The 18,674-nt window shown below is 28.6% G+C and overlaps 1 protein-coding gene across 1 annotated transcript; it reads left to right on the top strand.

The window, feature by feature from the left end:
• Positions 1 to 13,066: 13,066 nt before the first annotated feature.
• LOC124845244 (ABC transporter G family member 1-like) lies at positions 13,067 to 18,377 on the top strand. The gene is made up of 9 exons (XM_088103808.1): positions 13,067 to 13,177; positions 14,520 to 14,912; positions 15,698 to 15,777; positions 15,890 to 16,360; positions 16,459 to 16,545; positions 16,680 to 16,805; positions 16,914 to 17,108; positions 17,228 to 17,314; positions 17,601 to 18,377. Exons 2-9 carry the CDS (start codon positions 14,582 to 14,584, stop codon positions 18,294 to 18,296), a joined length of 2,073 nt encoding a protein of 690 aa, XP_087959934.1. The 5' UTR covers positions 13,067 to 13,177; positions 14,520 to 14,581; the 3' UTR covers positions 18,297 to 18,377.
• The last annotated feature ends 297 nt before the right edge of the window (positions 18,378 to 18,674 follow it).

The raw sequence follows: 18,674 nt of genomic DNA, 5'->3' as shown, positions 1-18,674 counted from the left end.
CGTTTAAGCATTTAAAAGAAAAATTTTAAAGCTCGATAAAGTGCTATATTAGAAGGACTGCAAAAAGTTTTCCATTAACGCTATTCAACCCCCACCCTTTATAGTGTTTTTCTGGTACTTCACTTTTGTATAGCACACTGACCATTGATATGATCACCACCATTAATTCAACTTTCAAATATTGATATACGATACAAAGCGTTTAAATGCTTGTGAATTGAAAAGCAATCTTAAGGTATAATATTAGACATTTTTTTGCATTAAACTATTTCTTCTATAAGACATTTCTATTGATAACATGTTTAAGACCACGTCTCATTGTTCAGAGCTTATGTTCATTAGAAGATATCTTTGCTTTAGTTCTTTTTCTCTCATTAACACTTAATGAATATACATTGTTTAGAATTTTAGTGTTTTGTTCTTATCAAGGATAAATATGTTAGTTTTAGCACATAAGAACTTACCTTGATATTTTTGCATGTCTTTCTTAGACAATGTTGGTTGAAATTTATCTTTGTAAAACACATTTGTGGGTGATAGTTTCTCACATTTATTGTTTTACAAGATTCTCTTAGACATTTTTTCACTTATTAGTCTATGAATGTATATACATGTGTTAAGCACAATGTCTCACAATTTTATGTAGGTTACTAATCAAACACTTCCATTTAAGAGTGCATCATATTGTTTGATGCTCATTTCTCTCACTGAGATAACATCTTTGAAAGACATTTGTATTTTCAGTTAGCTCTTGTATCTTTGCAAAACGCTTTTCTTCTTAATCACTGAAGCCTATTGTTTTATAAGATGTTCTTGTGAACTCTTCTTAGGTTGATCAAACGTTTTCGCTTGATAATCCTAGTAAACTAGGAAAATGTTGTTTCTTTAAATCCTAACACTTTTCATATTAGCACTTAGACGCTTTTGAGATTAGGTCTTCTTAGACTTTCAATGTCTATGATAGACACTTATAGGAGATTTGAACCTAATTCTTTTGGTTTTTATCTCTTGGTCGAAAAGTTATCTAGACGATTCGATTTGATAGATGTTGTTGATGGTTCTAAGATATTGTTTATTTCCTAATGTTCAAACACTCTCTTCTTGTGATCACTCAAGGATATATCTATGTTTTCTTTTTTATGTATTTATGTTCTCTTTTTTCAAACACTTGTTTCCTATAAGGTTCTTTAGCAGTTTATTGTCTAAATCTATTTTCTCAAGGTTATGTCTATGTTCATTATCTTTAGACACCATTCTTTCTAAGATGATATTTTGATTAATGTTATCTATTAAACTTCAAAACTATATCTGCTAGACGATCTAGTCTCTCTATATGATCTTGTCTCAACACATAAATTTGTTTTCATTCTTTTTTGGTAATTGGGTGATATCACCTTGACCTTTCCTCTTTTTTTTCCATTCATAACAACCTCCCTTTTTCTTTTTGACAACACGCATATTGTTTTATCTCCATCCTTAATAAGGAAGGTAAGATTTTCACATGTTCAAGCACAAGATGCGTGTATGAAAATTGAGGTTAAAAAACGGACAATTCAATTTATGTTGGACTAGTTGTTTGGCTCTAGGCTAGAAGTGTTCAACAAAGAACTTTCCTTGATCCTCTTCATGCTTATCATGCTTAATAGAAATCAAAACTACACACAAAACTACTAAAAAATTACTCAGGAAATATGCCTTCATTGTACCGCTAGTGTTTCCTCTTATTAGGTGCATTGACTATTATGTTAAATTGTAAACTCTACTTGCAATGCATCTTGAATTTTTAAGCACTAAGACTCACCACTTTTCTTGATTTTGCAACTCCTTAAGGTTTTGAAAGTTATAATTTTTTTTTCTGGTTTTTCTCTCAGTTCGTGTTCCAACCAAAAGTTCAAAAAGATTTTATATGCAATTCCAAAAGATATCAATTGCTGAAAATGTCCATGCTTATACTATGCAATAATTCAAAGCAAAAACAAAAATTAAAAACAAATTAAAGACAAAAATTAAAATGTATAAAAATTAAAAAGAACTTTTTTTTGTGGTTTTAATATTCCTCTGCATCAAAATTTTCTGATTGACTCCTAGACCAAACTATCTTGTCAAATAACTCTATCATCTTTAAATTTAGAGACTTCAACATCCTCTTTATTATGGGTTTAGTTCTTTGAATGTTTTGTAAAATGCTGACAAAAGATAGAAAAGAGACAACAAATAAAGATTTCCTAAGACGTGTAGATTCATTATCCTTAAGAACTTATATGTAGTGTGTTGTGCAAGTTTCCTAGGATACAACACGAACTTCTCGGTAAAGCCGATGATATTAGAACTAGCAAGTAAGACTCTTTTAGAAAAAAGAGAAAGAATACCTATAATACTATAAAGGAAGAGATAATAAATGAGAGAGTGAGAGAGAAGAAAATAGAATATAAAAAAAATGTTGAGAGAGAGAGAGAGAGCTAGTTTGTTGACTTTTTTTATGGCTAAAAAGCTTTTCAACACACGTTCTTACTAATACTGGAAATTTTGACCAAAGAAGTCCTTAAGATTTTTTTTAAATGCTGATAAAAGATAATAAAAGCCACAGACAAAGATTTTATGAGGCATGTAGATTCACTATCATTAAGGACTTATTTGTGGTGTGTTGCGCAAGCCCCCTAAGATACAACGAGAACTTTCTAGAAATTTCTAAGGATATCAGAACTAGCAAGAAACTCTAAAAAGAAGAAGAAGAAATTAAGATAAAAAAAAAAGAAAAGGAAAAAAGTATTGTGAGTTTTGGAGGTGAGCATGAGCTTAATTATAAGTCCTGAAAAAGATTGGAAAACCACAATACCTAAGAGATTCATGTCCCGTGACTTAAGGAAGAGCACAACGATTTGTGAAATCTTAAGCCTTGCAGGAAGAGGAGCAACCTCCAACATTTGCAGACCAGCTTCCAATGGCACACACATGTGAGAGAAGTTTGAGGAAATTGAAAGACTAGCGTTAGCTTTGTTTTAAGTCTTCACTTGAGATGTATATATTTCAGCATGAAGAAAGTGTGTTGGAAGTCTCACATCGACTAGAGATAAAACTAATTTAGAATATATATATATATATATATATATATATATATATATATATATATATATATATATATATATATATATATATATATATATAAGTGGAGTGCAAACCTCACCATACAAACCGGTTTTGTAGGATTAAGTTAGGCTTGAAATCCACTTCTTAACACACTCCATTAGTCCGGAACTTACAATTCGAAAGTTATTTCCATAAAGAAGATTTTGGATTCAAAAATTAAGAAAATATTATCATATTTTGGATTATTCAATCCTAAATGTTCTTTCATATTTAGAAATACTTTTAAATTGCAGGTTCCAGATACCTAATGCAATATCCTTGTCTGGATTGTTGACTTTGGAACATATTTTTTTGGATTCACCATTCCGAAAATATGAAAAAAAAACTTGGAAAAACCACCACCACCTACCATCGACAAAGTAGTGATACGAAATCAAAAACAAAGGAAACATTGTTTCTTTATTGAACGTTGAAACACATTGCTTTTATTTCAAACCTTCTAAACTTCCGCTCAACAAGGTTGGTGAAAAGAGATAAGAAAGGAACGAAGAAGATGAACGAGGAGAGGAGGTGGGATGAACGCGAAGAGGAAAGAAGGGCAACTGATGATAGTGCAATTATATATTATTAACTCAAAAGAGTAAAATGAACATTTAAAGAATTAGGGAGTGCAAGAGATAGCAGCCTAATAATTTTTGTGTAACACTTGACAAATTAGCAGTGAGCTTAGAGATTGGAAGTGTTCATTTTGAAGGATACAAAAATTGGGTTTCGATGCACATATCTGGGACGGGTGTTTCACCCTACACTTCCAATATCTTATCCTGCATTTCCAAATATTACAATTTTAACCTTTTAATATCTCATCCTACACCTCTAACTTTTTTAAAAATTTTATTTTGGATATTTTATCTTGCACCTCCAACACTTCATCCTTTTAATTTTTTTGGAAAATTTCTTTTTTAACCTTAGTAAATATTTTTTTTAACTTTTCTCCTTTTTATTAAAGTAACTATACATCTCTTTAACACTGCATCCTCTAACAAATTTTTAAAATTTTGTTTTCTATTTATAATTTAATAACTATTTAATTTAATTTAAAAATCTAATATAATTTAGTATTTTTTCATATTTTAATAATTATTGAAATATAATTTGTATTATTATAATAATTATATTAAAAAATTAAAATTAAAATAACTAAAATAATTAAAATAAAACTAATAAAAATAAAAAGCAAAAATAATAATATAAAATCTGATTTAATATATATAAAAATATTAAATTAAATTAAATTATTATTAAATTTAAATAAAAAATAAAATTAAAAAAAAAATAATCATTGGCTATTGGTATCCAGTAACATAGTTATCGGATTTTCAATTCTGAAAAGAAAGTTTTTAAATTTTTATTTATTTATAATTTATTAACTATTTAATTTAAAAATTTAATATTATTTAATATATTTTATTTTTAAATAACTATTAAAATATAATTTATGTTTATTATAATAATAATAATATTAAAAAATTAAAATTAAAGTAATAGTAATTAAGAAATCTAAAAATTTCGAAACTTTATTTCATTAATTTAATATTTTAATATAATTTAATATATTTATATATTTTAAATTAGATTTTATATTATTATTTTTGTTTCTTTATTTTTATTATTATTACTTTTATTTTAATTATTTTAATTTTAACTTTTTTAATATAACTATTATAATAATACAAATTATATTTTAATAATTATTAAAATATGAAAATATAATAAATAATATTATATTTTAAAATTAAATTACATATTTATTAAATTATAAATAAGAAAAAAGTTTTAAAATTTTTTATTAAAAAAAGTGTAGAATTAAAGGGGTGCAGAGTTATTTTAATAAAAAAAAAAGTAAAAGTTAAAAAATTATTTACTAAAGATAAGAAAGGATGTTTTGAAAAAGTTGGAAGTACATAGTTTGGAGGTGAAGGGTGAAACACCCTCTGCAACATAGCAAGCCAGCACCAAGTTACCAGTCATAGGACATTGTTTCTTGCACATCCATGTTTTCTCACTGCACTCATGTAGATGTTATGTTATGAAATGACTATTTTAGTCCTATTGAAAAAATTAATAAATATCTAAATTATTTTCTTTCTAGAAATAGATTATTGTATTATTCGTAATGTGTTATCTTTTAAAATATACTTTAGATATTTATATTATACAATCGAAAATACATTTAAAAATTTAATATATTTTGGATTGTGCTTTTCAAAAAAGTATTTTAATTTTGAATTATACAATTAAAAAATATATATATTTTTTATATTGTGAAATTCAAAATATATTCTAAATCGTTCAATTTGGAATTCATCTGGAATCCATAATGTATTTAAAAATAATACATTATGATATAATACATATTTTAGAATTAAAAATATAGTATGAAATATACAATAAAAAAATATTAATTTTGAAATTGATTCCGAATCGCATATTATTTATTCGTCTCCTTCCTTCTTCATTCATTCCCCTGACCTCTTACTCAAAAAACACAATCAAATCCATAATGGCCTGCCTTCACCGCCCACCAACGCCTCCTTCACTGTAAAAAACGTTGCCACAACAACAATAAAGATATAATTGCTATTTTAAAAATCATGGGGTTGTAGAAACAAAACTTAGAGGTGCATGAAGCAATGACCCTATTCATACTTCTTATAATTAATTTCTTCCTACTTTATAACGTTTTCTTTTTTTCTGATGAAATAACTGTTTTACGCTTAATAAAAAAATTAATAAAAACTTGAATTATTTTCTGAAAATATATTTCAAATTATGCCATCTAAAATATATTAGGTTTCGAAATACATTGTAAATTTTCTCCAAGCTTCATCATTAGAATTTGGTGGTGGCTTAATTACGGGGTTTGAAATTTATGGCCAACAGTTTCGTGTGGGCTCCATGGTAGACAACATAGACATTGGAACGGTTTTGTTGGTCTAACAATGCAATGAATGCGCCCACGAAGAAGTGTAAATTCCTGTTCATACCTTTTTTGTTTGTTTATTTTTTTGATGTCATTCTACTATTGTTTTCACCGCTATTTTCATTTTGGAAAAGATGTTTTGCCATTATTCTTTATGAAGTTTGTGGCCATGTTCATGTTTGGTAGAAGATTTCAAAGTGGCAAATGAAGTTTGAATAGAGTTGATGAACTTGTCATATATTTTTATATAACCAATTGATTTAAATAACATGGATCGTAATTTTTTTTAATAAAGATACATGATTCAATTTCAAGTCCGTCTAATGATATGATTAGACTTAATCATAATATATTTCAAATGGAAAGAATGGTAGGAACGTAAACTCTTCAATCGAATTAAAAAGAGAATGACAAATTATCCTTAATTAAATATTTAAGGAATGATTTAATTATCAGTTTCAGAGCACTAATGTTTCCATTCCTAATATCCTTCATTTAGATCAATTACTATACATTTAAGATTTTATTTGTTTTGAAGATGAAAGTTCCATCACGGTTATTCTTAAAAAGTGTCTTAAATTAAAAGGAGAAATAAATATTTAAAATACCTTAAATTTTAATGCCTAAAGAATATGAGATTATTCTCTTATGATTTAGTTAATTTTTTTTTTCACTATACATAGAATTGAAAGGAGATAAGATTTATATAACTCTTAAGCACTCTCCTTTCAATAGTTTTTGAAATAGTTAGTTAAACCGTTTCATTTAACAAAATTTATTAATGCAATAAATGAAATGACGTGACATTGCTTCGTTATGAAAATTTCTCAAGAAAAAATTTGTTTTAAAAGCAGCATGTTAATGTTTAGTCAATTATAAAATTAAATTTGATCGTGTGAAGATGAATATGACTTTACAATTATGGTATATTTTCTCTTATTTCAAGGGTTTTTATTTTTGTTATTTGAGGTGTTCTCAATCTTTTCTTGGCATCGAGTATAACTCACTACAGGTTGAGTATTCTAACCACTCTTGGTACCGAGTATAACCCACTCCTGGTTGAATATTCTAGTCACTCCTGATTCAATATTCTAGTCACTCCTGGCACCGAGTATAAACCACTTCGGGTTGAGTATTCTAGCCGCTCTTGGCACCAAGTATAGCCTACTCCTGGTTGAGTATTCTAGCCACTCTTAGACAACTATTCATATCGAGTTTAGGCTCTCCAAGATCTATCCTAAGACAATTGTATAGTTCGAGTTTACCCATTTCTGGTCGTAAGTGTTTTAGTTCTCTCCATAACATACAACAAATCCACTCCATGATATTACAAGGTACAAATGGTTAACTCTCATAGAGGGGATATGTTTACAATTACAATCTGACATTTGTTTTTTGTTGACTCTCCTATTTTCTCTCTCTTCTCTTCTTTAAGCATTTTTGTGTTAGACGCTACGTGTGCAGAGATGAACTTCATATCAAATTTTAAATGAGGCTTTCTTTTATTTGATTTTCTCTTCTTCTATCTTCTTCCTTTATGAAGTTTCTTCTTCATATCTCATCTTGGTTGAGTTTGCTTTCCTTACATCTATTGGATTGAAGAGTACCAGACAATATAAGCTTTGAGATGAGATAAAGTTGATGCTTTATGATCCTTTTTAACCATACTCCTTCTCTATCTTTTTCTTCTCTTCTTTCCTTCCTTTATATTTCACCTTTTATATATTTCTGCTTCAATCATCCTTCTACATTTTTCTTAAGAGTAGCAACTTCTTCTCTTCAGTTGATCTTCTTTATATATGCCCTTTTGAAAATTGACCGTTGGATGCTGAGTTGATATTCAAGAGAGCTGGCAGCCTTTAGGTGAGAGGTCAGACTTAGTCTTTTCATCAAATATGTAGTGCTTATCTGAGTTTTCATTAAAGAGTAGCTTGTACGACTTTGTTAGAGTAGAAGTCTTCAAAAGATTTACTCTAGAATGTGTTTCACTTCTCTCAATGTCTTTATTCAATGTGTGTAGATATTCTGATTAATCCACTGTATATTCATGTTTTGCACAAATAACAAGGACAAGGTATACAAGCAAGATAACACTTTACAACACACGCATTAAATGACTTGATCGTTTATAGCCGTTAATTTATATTGTTTGTTCATAAACATCTTGTCATATGTCTTGTCAATAATTAATGTGTCGTTCAAGTATATCACTCAAGAAATATTGGACGATGTACAACTCTTTTGACAATAGATGACATAAGATATTAGACTTTTATGAGAAGGTATTTTAGATTTGTATTTTAGCGGGCTTTTTTCATTAGACGGTATAAAACACTTTCACTTACAACAGTACTTTTTTATGTAAATTATTTAAGTTTCAGTGTTGTTACGATTATCAATAAAAGATATTTTAACTTGAAAGTATATCCTACTATTTTTTCGGATATTCTTAGAATAATGCCTTCTTGACATATTCTTCTTTTTGTCTCTACATGAGTACAAATATGTTATCTCTAAAGCTTTCATGTAGACTTTCCTTAATGATCAAACACTTCCTGTAAACAATGTGTCAGATGATATAGGTTTCTTAGAAGAACTATTGTGTATGTTCTTTCTTCGAGAAGACTATGTATTAGCATTTAGTCAATTTCGTAGCTTCTAATATAAAGCCTTAGGTTTTCATTCGATTTAAAAAAGTGCTTAGACGTTGTTTATGATTTTCTAATTCATTAAATCAGTTTGGTCTAGAAAGCATATATTCAACTTTGACTTTAGACGTTATAAGATATCCTTCTTTGCTAGATGCTACTTGATTAAAACAACTTTTCCTAACCAGTGATATTTCATTTAATGTTGATTGTTAAACTTCAAAACTTGGGTTGCTAGACTGTCTATCCTTCTTTAGACGATCTCGTCTTAACAGGAGCAGTTTGAACAATATCAGCAGATCTATGAGGGCAACCATGTAATGCATAACACTTGTCAATCTTGTGGCCTAACTTGCCACAATGGTCACACTTGATAAGTCCTTTTCCCGACTTGCGAGAATGATTGTGATCATGACGTTAATGTAGAGGAAACATGTGTATCGTTGATGGGTTTACTAGGTCCACGTAAAACTATATATGAGATTAGTCTCCCTTATGTTGAATATACACATAGGGTACTCTATTTATAATAGAAGAAATATGGACTAAGCACAAAATACAAATAAGAACTAATAACAAATAACTAAGATAAAATATAAAATAAAGATAATATATTTAACACACTTCATGGCCTAATACCTGAATACCACAAAATAATTGGGTGTAACCAACGCCTCTAACAAAGGCAATAGAGGTCAAGAACAACATCATTGTGGAGTAAATGTGAAGACAACAAAAAAAATATAGTGAACAAAGCGTGATGAGTAAGAACGATGATTGACGATTGAGAATCAAATAAGTTAAAGAAAGACAATGGTTGAAGTGCGAACATTGAACGACATAAGGTAACTTTAGAGAAACTAAGGAACAAAATAGCGTAAGAATGCAAAAATTTTAATTTTTCATTGATATGCAACACATTCAAGAATTATTCTGCATGCAATCGTCGTTAATTGTCAAAATTTAATTTTGTGACGATTCAAGTGCAACCATTGTTAAAAAGTTTCATTTAATTACAAATATATCACCATGTCCTTTTTTCTTTATGACAATTGTCTAGAAATTACCTTTAATTGTTGACCTAGAAAATGATTTTTGCATTAAGGATGACATCACTAACTTTAGTTATTGAAATGTTTAAATTATTAGAAATAGATAGCATGTCCATGAATGGAATGCATGGTGAAGTTTAGCAAGCTCTTGTTGTGTTGTGGATGGAGATGATAGGTTTATTTAGCCCCAAAAGAAAAATACTACACAAAAAATTGCACAAAATAATTGTCAAGCTCATTTAGCAAAAAAAAAAAGCTACAAAAAAGTAACTGAAAAAATTGCAAAAAAATAACTTATGGGTCCATTTAATAATAAAAAAACTACAAAACAAATTGAAATATTGGCCCACCTAGTGATAAAACATATTATCTCACAATTAGTTCTCTTATCTTAGGCTAACCTTATTTGACTTGACTTTAGACAGATCAAAATAAGTCAAAATGATCTATTTTGTTATCCATACTTTAAGAGAAGTAAAATTCACTTGCATCGTTTTAAATTAACATAAAAAAAATAATATTTTTTTATATGATATCTCATAATGATAATAATAGCAACAACAATAATAAATAATAAATAATAAATAATAAATAATAATAATTAATTTTAAATAAAAATGTTATTATATTTTATTTCATGTTTTTAAAGTGAAATAATTATTTTTAAAATATAAATAATATGTTTATAATAATAATAATAATAAATTTTAATTAAAAAATGTTATTATTTGTTTCAGTTCATGAAATAAATATTTTTAAAATATAAATAACATGTTTAGTTAATTACGCTAACCAACCAAATAATGAGTTCTAATTAATTGCTCAAGTTAAAAATCTAGTTTTTCAATTTCTTTTTATTTGATAAATATTGGTAACACTTTTTTAAGGTCTTTTTATTTATGGGACTTATATAATTAAGTTTTAATCTCACACTATAATAAAATATAAATTTCTTTTAAATATTAGTATCAGACTAACTATCATACTATTAGCTTCGACGTAGTCAACTCTAAAGTGATATAAAATATTAATTAAAAAAGCTAAAAATGTAATTTTCTTAAATTTTATATCAAATAAATATTTGACTTAACATCAACTTAATTAAATTAAAATGAATATTAAAAATCAATAATAGTTAACTTTATTTATTTTTAATATTTATATTTATTTAAGTTATCATCATTTAAGTGTAAGTTAACTACAAAACATAAAATAAATAAGGTTAGAGTCAATTTAATGAATTTTAATTTTATTGAATTTTAAATTTCTTTTATTTAAATTAGAGTTAGTTAAAAGGACACTAAATATAAACAAAAAATTTAAATGTGGGGTTAATTTTAATATTTTTTTATTTAATTTAGTATTTAGGTTAACAAAGACTAAATGTTGATATTTAAAGATGACAAATCTTCTAAGTTTTCTTAATTTCTGTATAAATCTCATCACATCTTCTTTATTCATATTCATCAATATCTTCACACTCGTCTTTTTAATCCACCCATCTTTATCTACATTTTCTTTGGGTTAGTTAGTCCCTAAACTTTAACGTGAAATCAAAATTCATTTATGTTTGAAGCTTTAAAACATTTTGGTGCTTAAACTTTAAAAAGGAAAAAATATATTTCTTTTAAATAAAAAATATATTAACTTTTTTTATGTATTGAATGATTTTCGAGATTGATATTTAAGTTAGAATGTGTTAAAGATTTTAAACCACTCCAACGTTAACCAAAAACATTGCTTGACATGTAAACTTTTTTAATGTAATTGGGTTAGAAGGAATATATTTATTATTTTTAAAATTTAAAAACTAAATTATATCAAAGTTTCGGACAAAATCAAATTTCAAATCTTCAACTCCATTCACATTCTTCTCTGTATGTTTTCTATTCATAATAATCTCTTTTATCTATATTCATCTTCTTTATTTACAATAATATTCTTAATTGATTATATGTTTTTATTTATTTTTTATATTATTTGAACATAAAGATAAATGAATGATATGATTTTTTTAAGTTACTCTTAGGATTGACCAAACCAATACAAAAACTTTAAAATGAAAAATATCTCGGATCAGTCAAATCAATACTAAACTACTTTTATTAAAAAAATTAATTTAAAAATTAATGATGACTCAAAATTGATGATGATTAGAGCCGGCATTAAAAAGTTCAAGCTAACAATTTATCGTCCTATATATGTTTTTTTTTTCTCATTCTCAGTGTCAATATCATTCATTTTTAATCTTGGTGTTACAATGGTTATTATAATTTGGTTTTATTGTATCATATGATAAAGAGTTCCCAGTATCATCATTTTGGTGTGTGCATACTAATTGTTTTCACATAATGAATAATATATATAAAGATAAAAAAAAATAAAAGAATTATACAGAACCCGCCTTGAATATTTAATATTTAAATATAAGGGTTAACAAAATCACGCAAACAATATTAAAAAAAGGAAAAATATTGATCTGAATTAATTAGTGTACATGTTGCATAACAATTGCTTAAGTTGTGGATCACGCGACGTAAGCGTTCTTTAAATATTCGTATTTTTGTACCCTTCACTCTGCTTGAAATTGACCAAGTCTTCTCGTCATCCAATCTTGGCTAAAAGAAAGCGATTTCATTGTCAGGAAGAAAGTTACATATAACACAATAAAATAAATAGTAATAAAATATTAAATAATATAAAGTATAGATGGCTAATTTTAATATGGAAACAACTTGCTGGCGGCTGATGTACATACATTAGAAGGAGGGAAAGCACGGAAAACAAAAACGAATTATAAAATGAAAAGATAGAATGCGCATATATGCCAAACTATATATGAAAGAAAATATTACTTTAGATGCACATTACTATATCCAATGCGTATAACATTATATATTAATAGAAGCCGTTTTAATATTTGCGAAAACTTAATCGAATTTTTTTTTTTTGTAAAATCTAGCCGAATTAACTTATTTAAACCGTCATAATTAAGATTTTAGTACAACTTGTCTTCATTTGTGACGGTTTAAAGTTAGTGAATTAGCAACATTTAGGAGACAAAATTCACGAAAGTTTTGCTAAATAAAATTTGTGAGAATGTGAGAAAAAAAATGCATAATTAATTCTTGAAAAAAATACGTCATTTAATTGAGATGACGCAGAAAGTTGAGATTTTAAAAGAATGTTGACCTTATAGACAAAAGTCAGAGTACGTAACATGATGTACTCGTTTCATATATATTATATGGAATGAACACATGGAAATAAAGAGATTATATATGCAGAAGAAAGTACGAACAAATGAAATAAGAGGAAGAGCAAGCAGAAAGATCAGAGATGATTTCGATAGAAGAAAAGAAGATACAGAAACCAAAATTCAGATCATATAGGCTTACAACCTCCAGGTTCTTTTTCTTTTTCCTTTTCATCTGTTGCACTGAGATAATATTACAAAATGAAAGTTATGAATGCATGAAGATATAACACGAATGATCTAATCCAACCTATACATCAGATCATATTACATATTCTGAATGTTTTGCTTAAATTTTAACTCAACCTAATCAAATTTATTGTTTCATTGAAATTTATGTATCCTTACTTCTTTACTTGCTGTGCTTTAACCTCCTTGTTTAAAACAGTATCCTTATTATGTCATGCTTTACTTTTTTTATTTTTTTTAAATATTATAGTTATGTTTAATTTGTTTAAATACAAATACAAAAAGTATATACACATTTGTTGATAAAATATGAAGTATTTTTTAACTGCAAATAATTTTTATTTTTTAAATACACATTCACCTATTCTAACTCAACACGTTTAAAATAGGTTGGTTTAGTCCGTATTTGATAATAGGATAAAATTTCAATACAAACTATTTTAATCAAGTTTGGATAACGGGCAAGTTTGGTTTATTTTCTAGGAGCATGGGTGATGCGTATGAGTATAATTTTACATGATTTTTACATACGAGTTTTTGATTTATTTGCGTTCACATGTTGTGATATAACTAGATATTCAATAAATGTTTGACAAAATGATTGGTTGGTGATTATGGAGATGTCAATTTTCCTGGGTATTCATATTCCATAGTCCATACAATAATGCATTTATATCGAAACTTGTATGAAAAGGAAGGAGTATTATTATATTTGTTAACTATTTTAAGTCTTGACTTTGAACGATCTGAAATTTTGGGTGCAAAAGGAATTTTTTTTACTAAATATAATTAATAAAATGAGTTAATTAATTTTACATGGAGGCTCAAAGGAGAGTGTCACGATAAGGAAGAAGACTATTTGATCATGAGAAAAAGCAAGGGTTATAAGTTATCTTATTTTTAAGAACTCAAAGTATATTTGATATTCAAATTTATGTAAAATTATTGAATAATTTTTATTTGTGGGTTGAGACAGATACTGCCCCATTTCTTAAAAAGATTTGCAACTGATCATAGTAATAGTCAACAGAAATTATTTTTCCTCGACAAGTGCATGTTTGTTGTGCAAACACTTCCTCTACGTGGTTGAACTCAAGCCACAAATGTCACAAACATAGATGGTACTAGTGTCCTTACGTGCATTTGTTAGAGTACGATTTCAACTTCCAAATTGTCGATCTTCGTTTGCACTTTCTAATATAGGCCAAACAATGAGTAGGAAATGTTGAAACGCATGTTAATTAATAAATTTCACACGTAATTAAGTTAATGAATCTGTTTATATATATTTGGTTTGATTTCAGAGAACTATATCGAGAAGGGTAGTGTAGTGCAGCAGATCTGCATTAAGTTGTGTTGTCGTTAAATGGCTTCTTTTCTTCCATATAATTCACCTGCTCGTGATGATTATGAAAGTAAACCTAACTCATCAAGAGTTGAAGCCACTGCACTGGAGATAGAAGAAGAATGGAGTGTTCCAAAAGGGAAAGGGAGTAAAAAAGGAGAAAGTTCAGGTTGGAGAGAAGAGGAAGGTATGTGCTTGACATGGAAAAATGTATGGGTCACTGCTTCCATGGGAAAGAATGGAACCAAGTCAATTCTGCAGGGTTTAACTGGTTATGCCAAGCCAGGCCAACTTTTGGCCATAATGGGTCCTTCTGGTTCTGGAAAATCCACACTTCTTGATGCCTTAGCAGGTATATTTTTTGAGAAAATGAAACAAATACACTTTAATTTCATATATAGAAATACTCATATATCTTAATTTTCTATACACTCATGTTATACAATTTTCTATACACTCATGTTATACATCTTATAAACCTCTAGAAATATGTTAAATGTTGATCAACCTTCATTGCATGGTTTAATCTCTTGGAGATTAGGTCAACTTGGACAAGTTTATGTTTTCTCAATAACTTCAAAACAAAAGTTTATGATAATATTTTGTTTTTGAGAATAAAATTCTACTTGAAATGAAATATAATAAGGGTATTTTTAATGTCAAAAAATACCATTTATTTTCCGAAACCGAAACAAGGAGAATTCAGCTGGTAAAGAAACGCTCATGAATGTTTATCAGTACACCAGTTGTTTGGTGCTTAACTCAAATTTCATAAATTTTGTTATGTCACGCAATATTTAAAATATTTAACAATTTACTTTAATTAGTATTAAAATTATTCTAAATCAAACAAGTCTTTCATATTAGTCTTCATACTTATACTCTCTATATATACTGGTGTATATATATATATATATATATATATATATATATATATATATATATATATATATATATATATATATATATATATATATACCAGTAAAGGTTATAGTTTAATGTTAAGAGATATGTTATAATTTTACCGTAGCAGCCCAATCAGTTCTAATGCTAGCATGATCAAAGAACTGTTACCTGTAAGATTTGAACTTTTGTGGTCTTGGAAAACTAAAATGATGATATAAATTCATATTATAGGGAGATTAGGTTCCGACACAAGGCAAACTGGGGAGATTCTTATCAATGGGAAGAAACAAGCCCTGGCATATGGAACATCAGTATGTATAACTATAAAATTCATGAAGAAAAAAAAAAAACAAAATAAATGTTATTTAGTATCAGTAGCCACACGATCAATTAAACATTCTTTGAATTCATGCTGTGCCACAGGCATATGTGACACAAGATGATACCTTATTGACAACCTTAACGGTTGGAGAAGCTGTGCACTATTCAGCTCAACTGCAGTTACCTGACAACATGTCAAAACAAGAGAAGAAAGAGAGAGCAGACTTTACAATCAGAGAAATGGGTCTTCAAGATGCCATTAACACAAGAATTGGAGGATTGTTTGTTAAAGGAATAAGTGGGGGTCAGAAAAGGAGAGTGAGCATTTGCATTGAGATTCTTACACGACCAAGGCTTCTTTTCCTTGATGAACCAACTAGTGGACTTGATAGTGCAGCTTCCTATTATGTCATGAAAAGAATCGCTACATTTGATAAAAGAGATGACGTTCGCCGAACTATTATTGCCTCAATCCACCAACCTAGTACTGAAGTTTTTCATCTTTTCGACAACCTTTGTCTTCTATCTTCAGGTAGAACTGTCTACTTTGGACCTGCTTCTGCTGCAAGTGAGGTTAGGGACTAAACTAAAAGCTTTTTTCATATACCACTCTTTTTCTCATTTTTAATTTTAAGGTTCACCTTTATTAATTTTGCTTTTGTTCAATGTAGTTTTTCGCTTCAAATGGTTTTGCTTGTCCTTCTCTCATGAATCCATCAGATCATATGCTGAAAACCATAAACAAGGATTTCGAACAGGTAACTAACTTGACCATGCTTCCATGGAATAAGTGTTCTTTTCGTGTTTTAATGTTTTAACTTTTCTCTTCTGCATCATTATTGTAGTCAAATTAACGCCTAGAAGTAATATTGAAATGTCTTTTATTTATCAGGACACTGAGTTAGGAGGGAAGGAAACAATACCCACTGAAGAAGTGATTGAGATCCTAGTAAATTCGTACAAGTCATCTGAAATGAACCAAGAAGTTGAGAAAGAAGTAGCAGAACTAGCTGAAAAGGTATATCTTTATTATAGCTAAGTAAATCTCATACCATGTACCTAAATTTTATCAGAAACTAATTTCAATTTACAAAATATCAGTGTTAAACTTTCGTGGGTTTTGCAGGACACCAGTTCAACAAACAATAAGAGAAAGCATGCTGGCTTTATTAGTCAGTGCTTTTCTCTTACCAAACGATCGTCCATTAACATGTATCGTGATCTCGGCTATTATTGGTTACGCCTTGCCATATATATTGCATTGGCTATAAGTTTAGCCACTATTTTCTATGACTTAGGTACAAGCCACCGCTCAATTCAGGTAATAAAGGAAAAGTAACACGTAATATATACAACTTCATATAACTTACTGTGCAGTATTTGACTTTTCTTTACCGAATTAATGTCTTCTAAATCAGAAGTCACGTTTCATTATTTCAGGATAGAGGTTCATTTCTTATGTTTGTATCTTCATTCATCACTTTCATGACCATTGGCGGATTCCCTTCTTTTGTGGAGGATATGAAGGTAATTCAACCCTTTTTTGTTGTGTTTCAAATAGATAAAAGTGAATTATGGTAAAGTATTAATCTCAGTTATTTCTAATGAACTGGCATAAAACATATAGGTGAGACACAACTTTTATAAGATAAAGTCTTATTAAAAGTTAATTTTTTGTGTTTTTTAAAGAAAAAGAGAGTAAATTGTATAAGGAGTAGTATTTTGTGATTTCAAAATAGCAGTGTCCTATTTTGTTGTTTCCAAATTTATAAACTATTCAGTTTTTGTTCTCTCCTTGTGATTGGTCATCCAGGTGTTTGAACGTGAGAGACTAAATGGACATTACAGTGTGACTGCATATGTGGTTGGGAACACCTTTTCATCAATTCCGTTCTTGTTGTTGGTTTCTGTGATTCCTGGATCTATAGCCTATTACCTTCCTGGTCTTCAGAAAGGCTTCGAACACTTTGTATACTTCATCTGTTCTCTCTTTTCTTGTCTGATGTTGGTAGAGAGTCTTATGATGATAGTTGCAAGCATTGTCCCCAACTTTCTAATGGGCATCATAACTGGTGCTGGAATTCAAGGAATGATGATTCTGAGTGGTGGGTTCTTCAGATTGCCGAGAGATCTTCCAAACCCATTTTGGAAATACCCAATGTTCTATTTTGCCTTCCATAGATATGCGTACCAAGGAATGTTCAAAAACGAGTTTGAAGGACTAAGATTCGATTCAGATAATGTCGAAGGTGGCTCCTACGTTACTGGTGAAGAAATTCTAAGAAACACATGGCAAGTAAACATGAGTTACTCAAAGTGGGTTGATCTTGGAATCTTGCTGGGGATGATTTTTCTCTATCGAGTGCTCTTCTTAGTTAACATCAAAACTACTGAGAAGCTGAAACCGATCATTGTATCATTCTTGTCGTCAAGAACTTCTACCAAGCGAACAACGTCGATCATGCAGAGTCCCACTGCCACTCCTCTTCAAGAAGTTCAAGTTACTTAAAGTTAATGTACCAGGTTCAAGATTTGGATGAAAAATCATTTCATTTGTTGAAATAAACTTAAATTTGGGGTTTTGTTTGCACTTACGTTTAAATTTTTTTTCTTTTTTTTTTTGTTGCCGGGTTAGCGTTATTTAGTTGCAACATTTCTATTTTCTGGGTTTGGGTTTTGGTTCTGTTTTTATTTTATTTGAAATTTAATCCCTTTCAATGAAAAGTATAAAAGAAGAAGATCAAGTTATAAGAGATATAGCTAAAAAGATAATGGTGAGATTAGATAAATATTGGGCTGGTTTCAGTGTTGTTCTTGCGTTTGGTACAATTTTACATCCAAGGACGAAGTTAGAAACATTGAGATTTTGCTATGAAATGGTTGTTCC

Source organism: Vigna umbellata, chromosome 1, assembly GCF_029865625.1.
Source record: "Vigna umbellata cultivar VRB3 chromosome 1, Vumbellata_1.0, whole genome shotgun sequence".
Taxonomy (NCBI): Eukaryota; Viridiplantae; Streptophyta; class Magnoliopsida; order Fabales; family Fabaceae; genus Vigna; species Vigna umbellata.
This window is presented reverse-complemented; position numbering and strand designations above follow the sequence as displayed.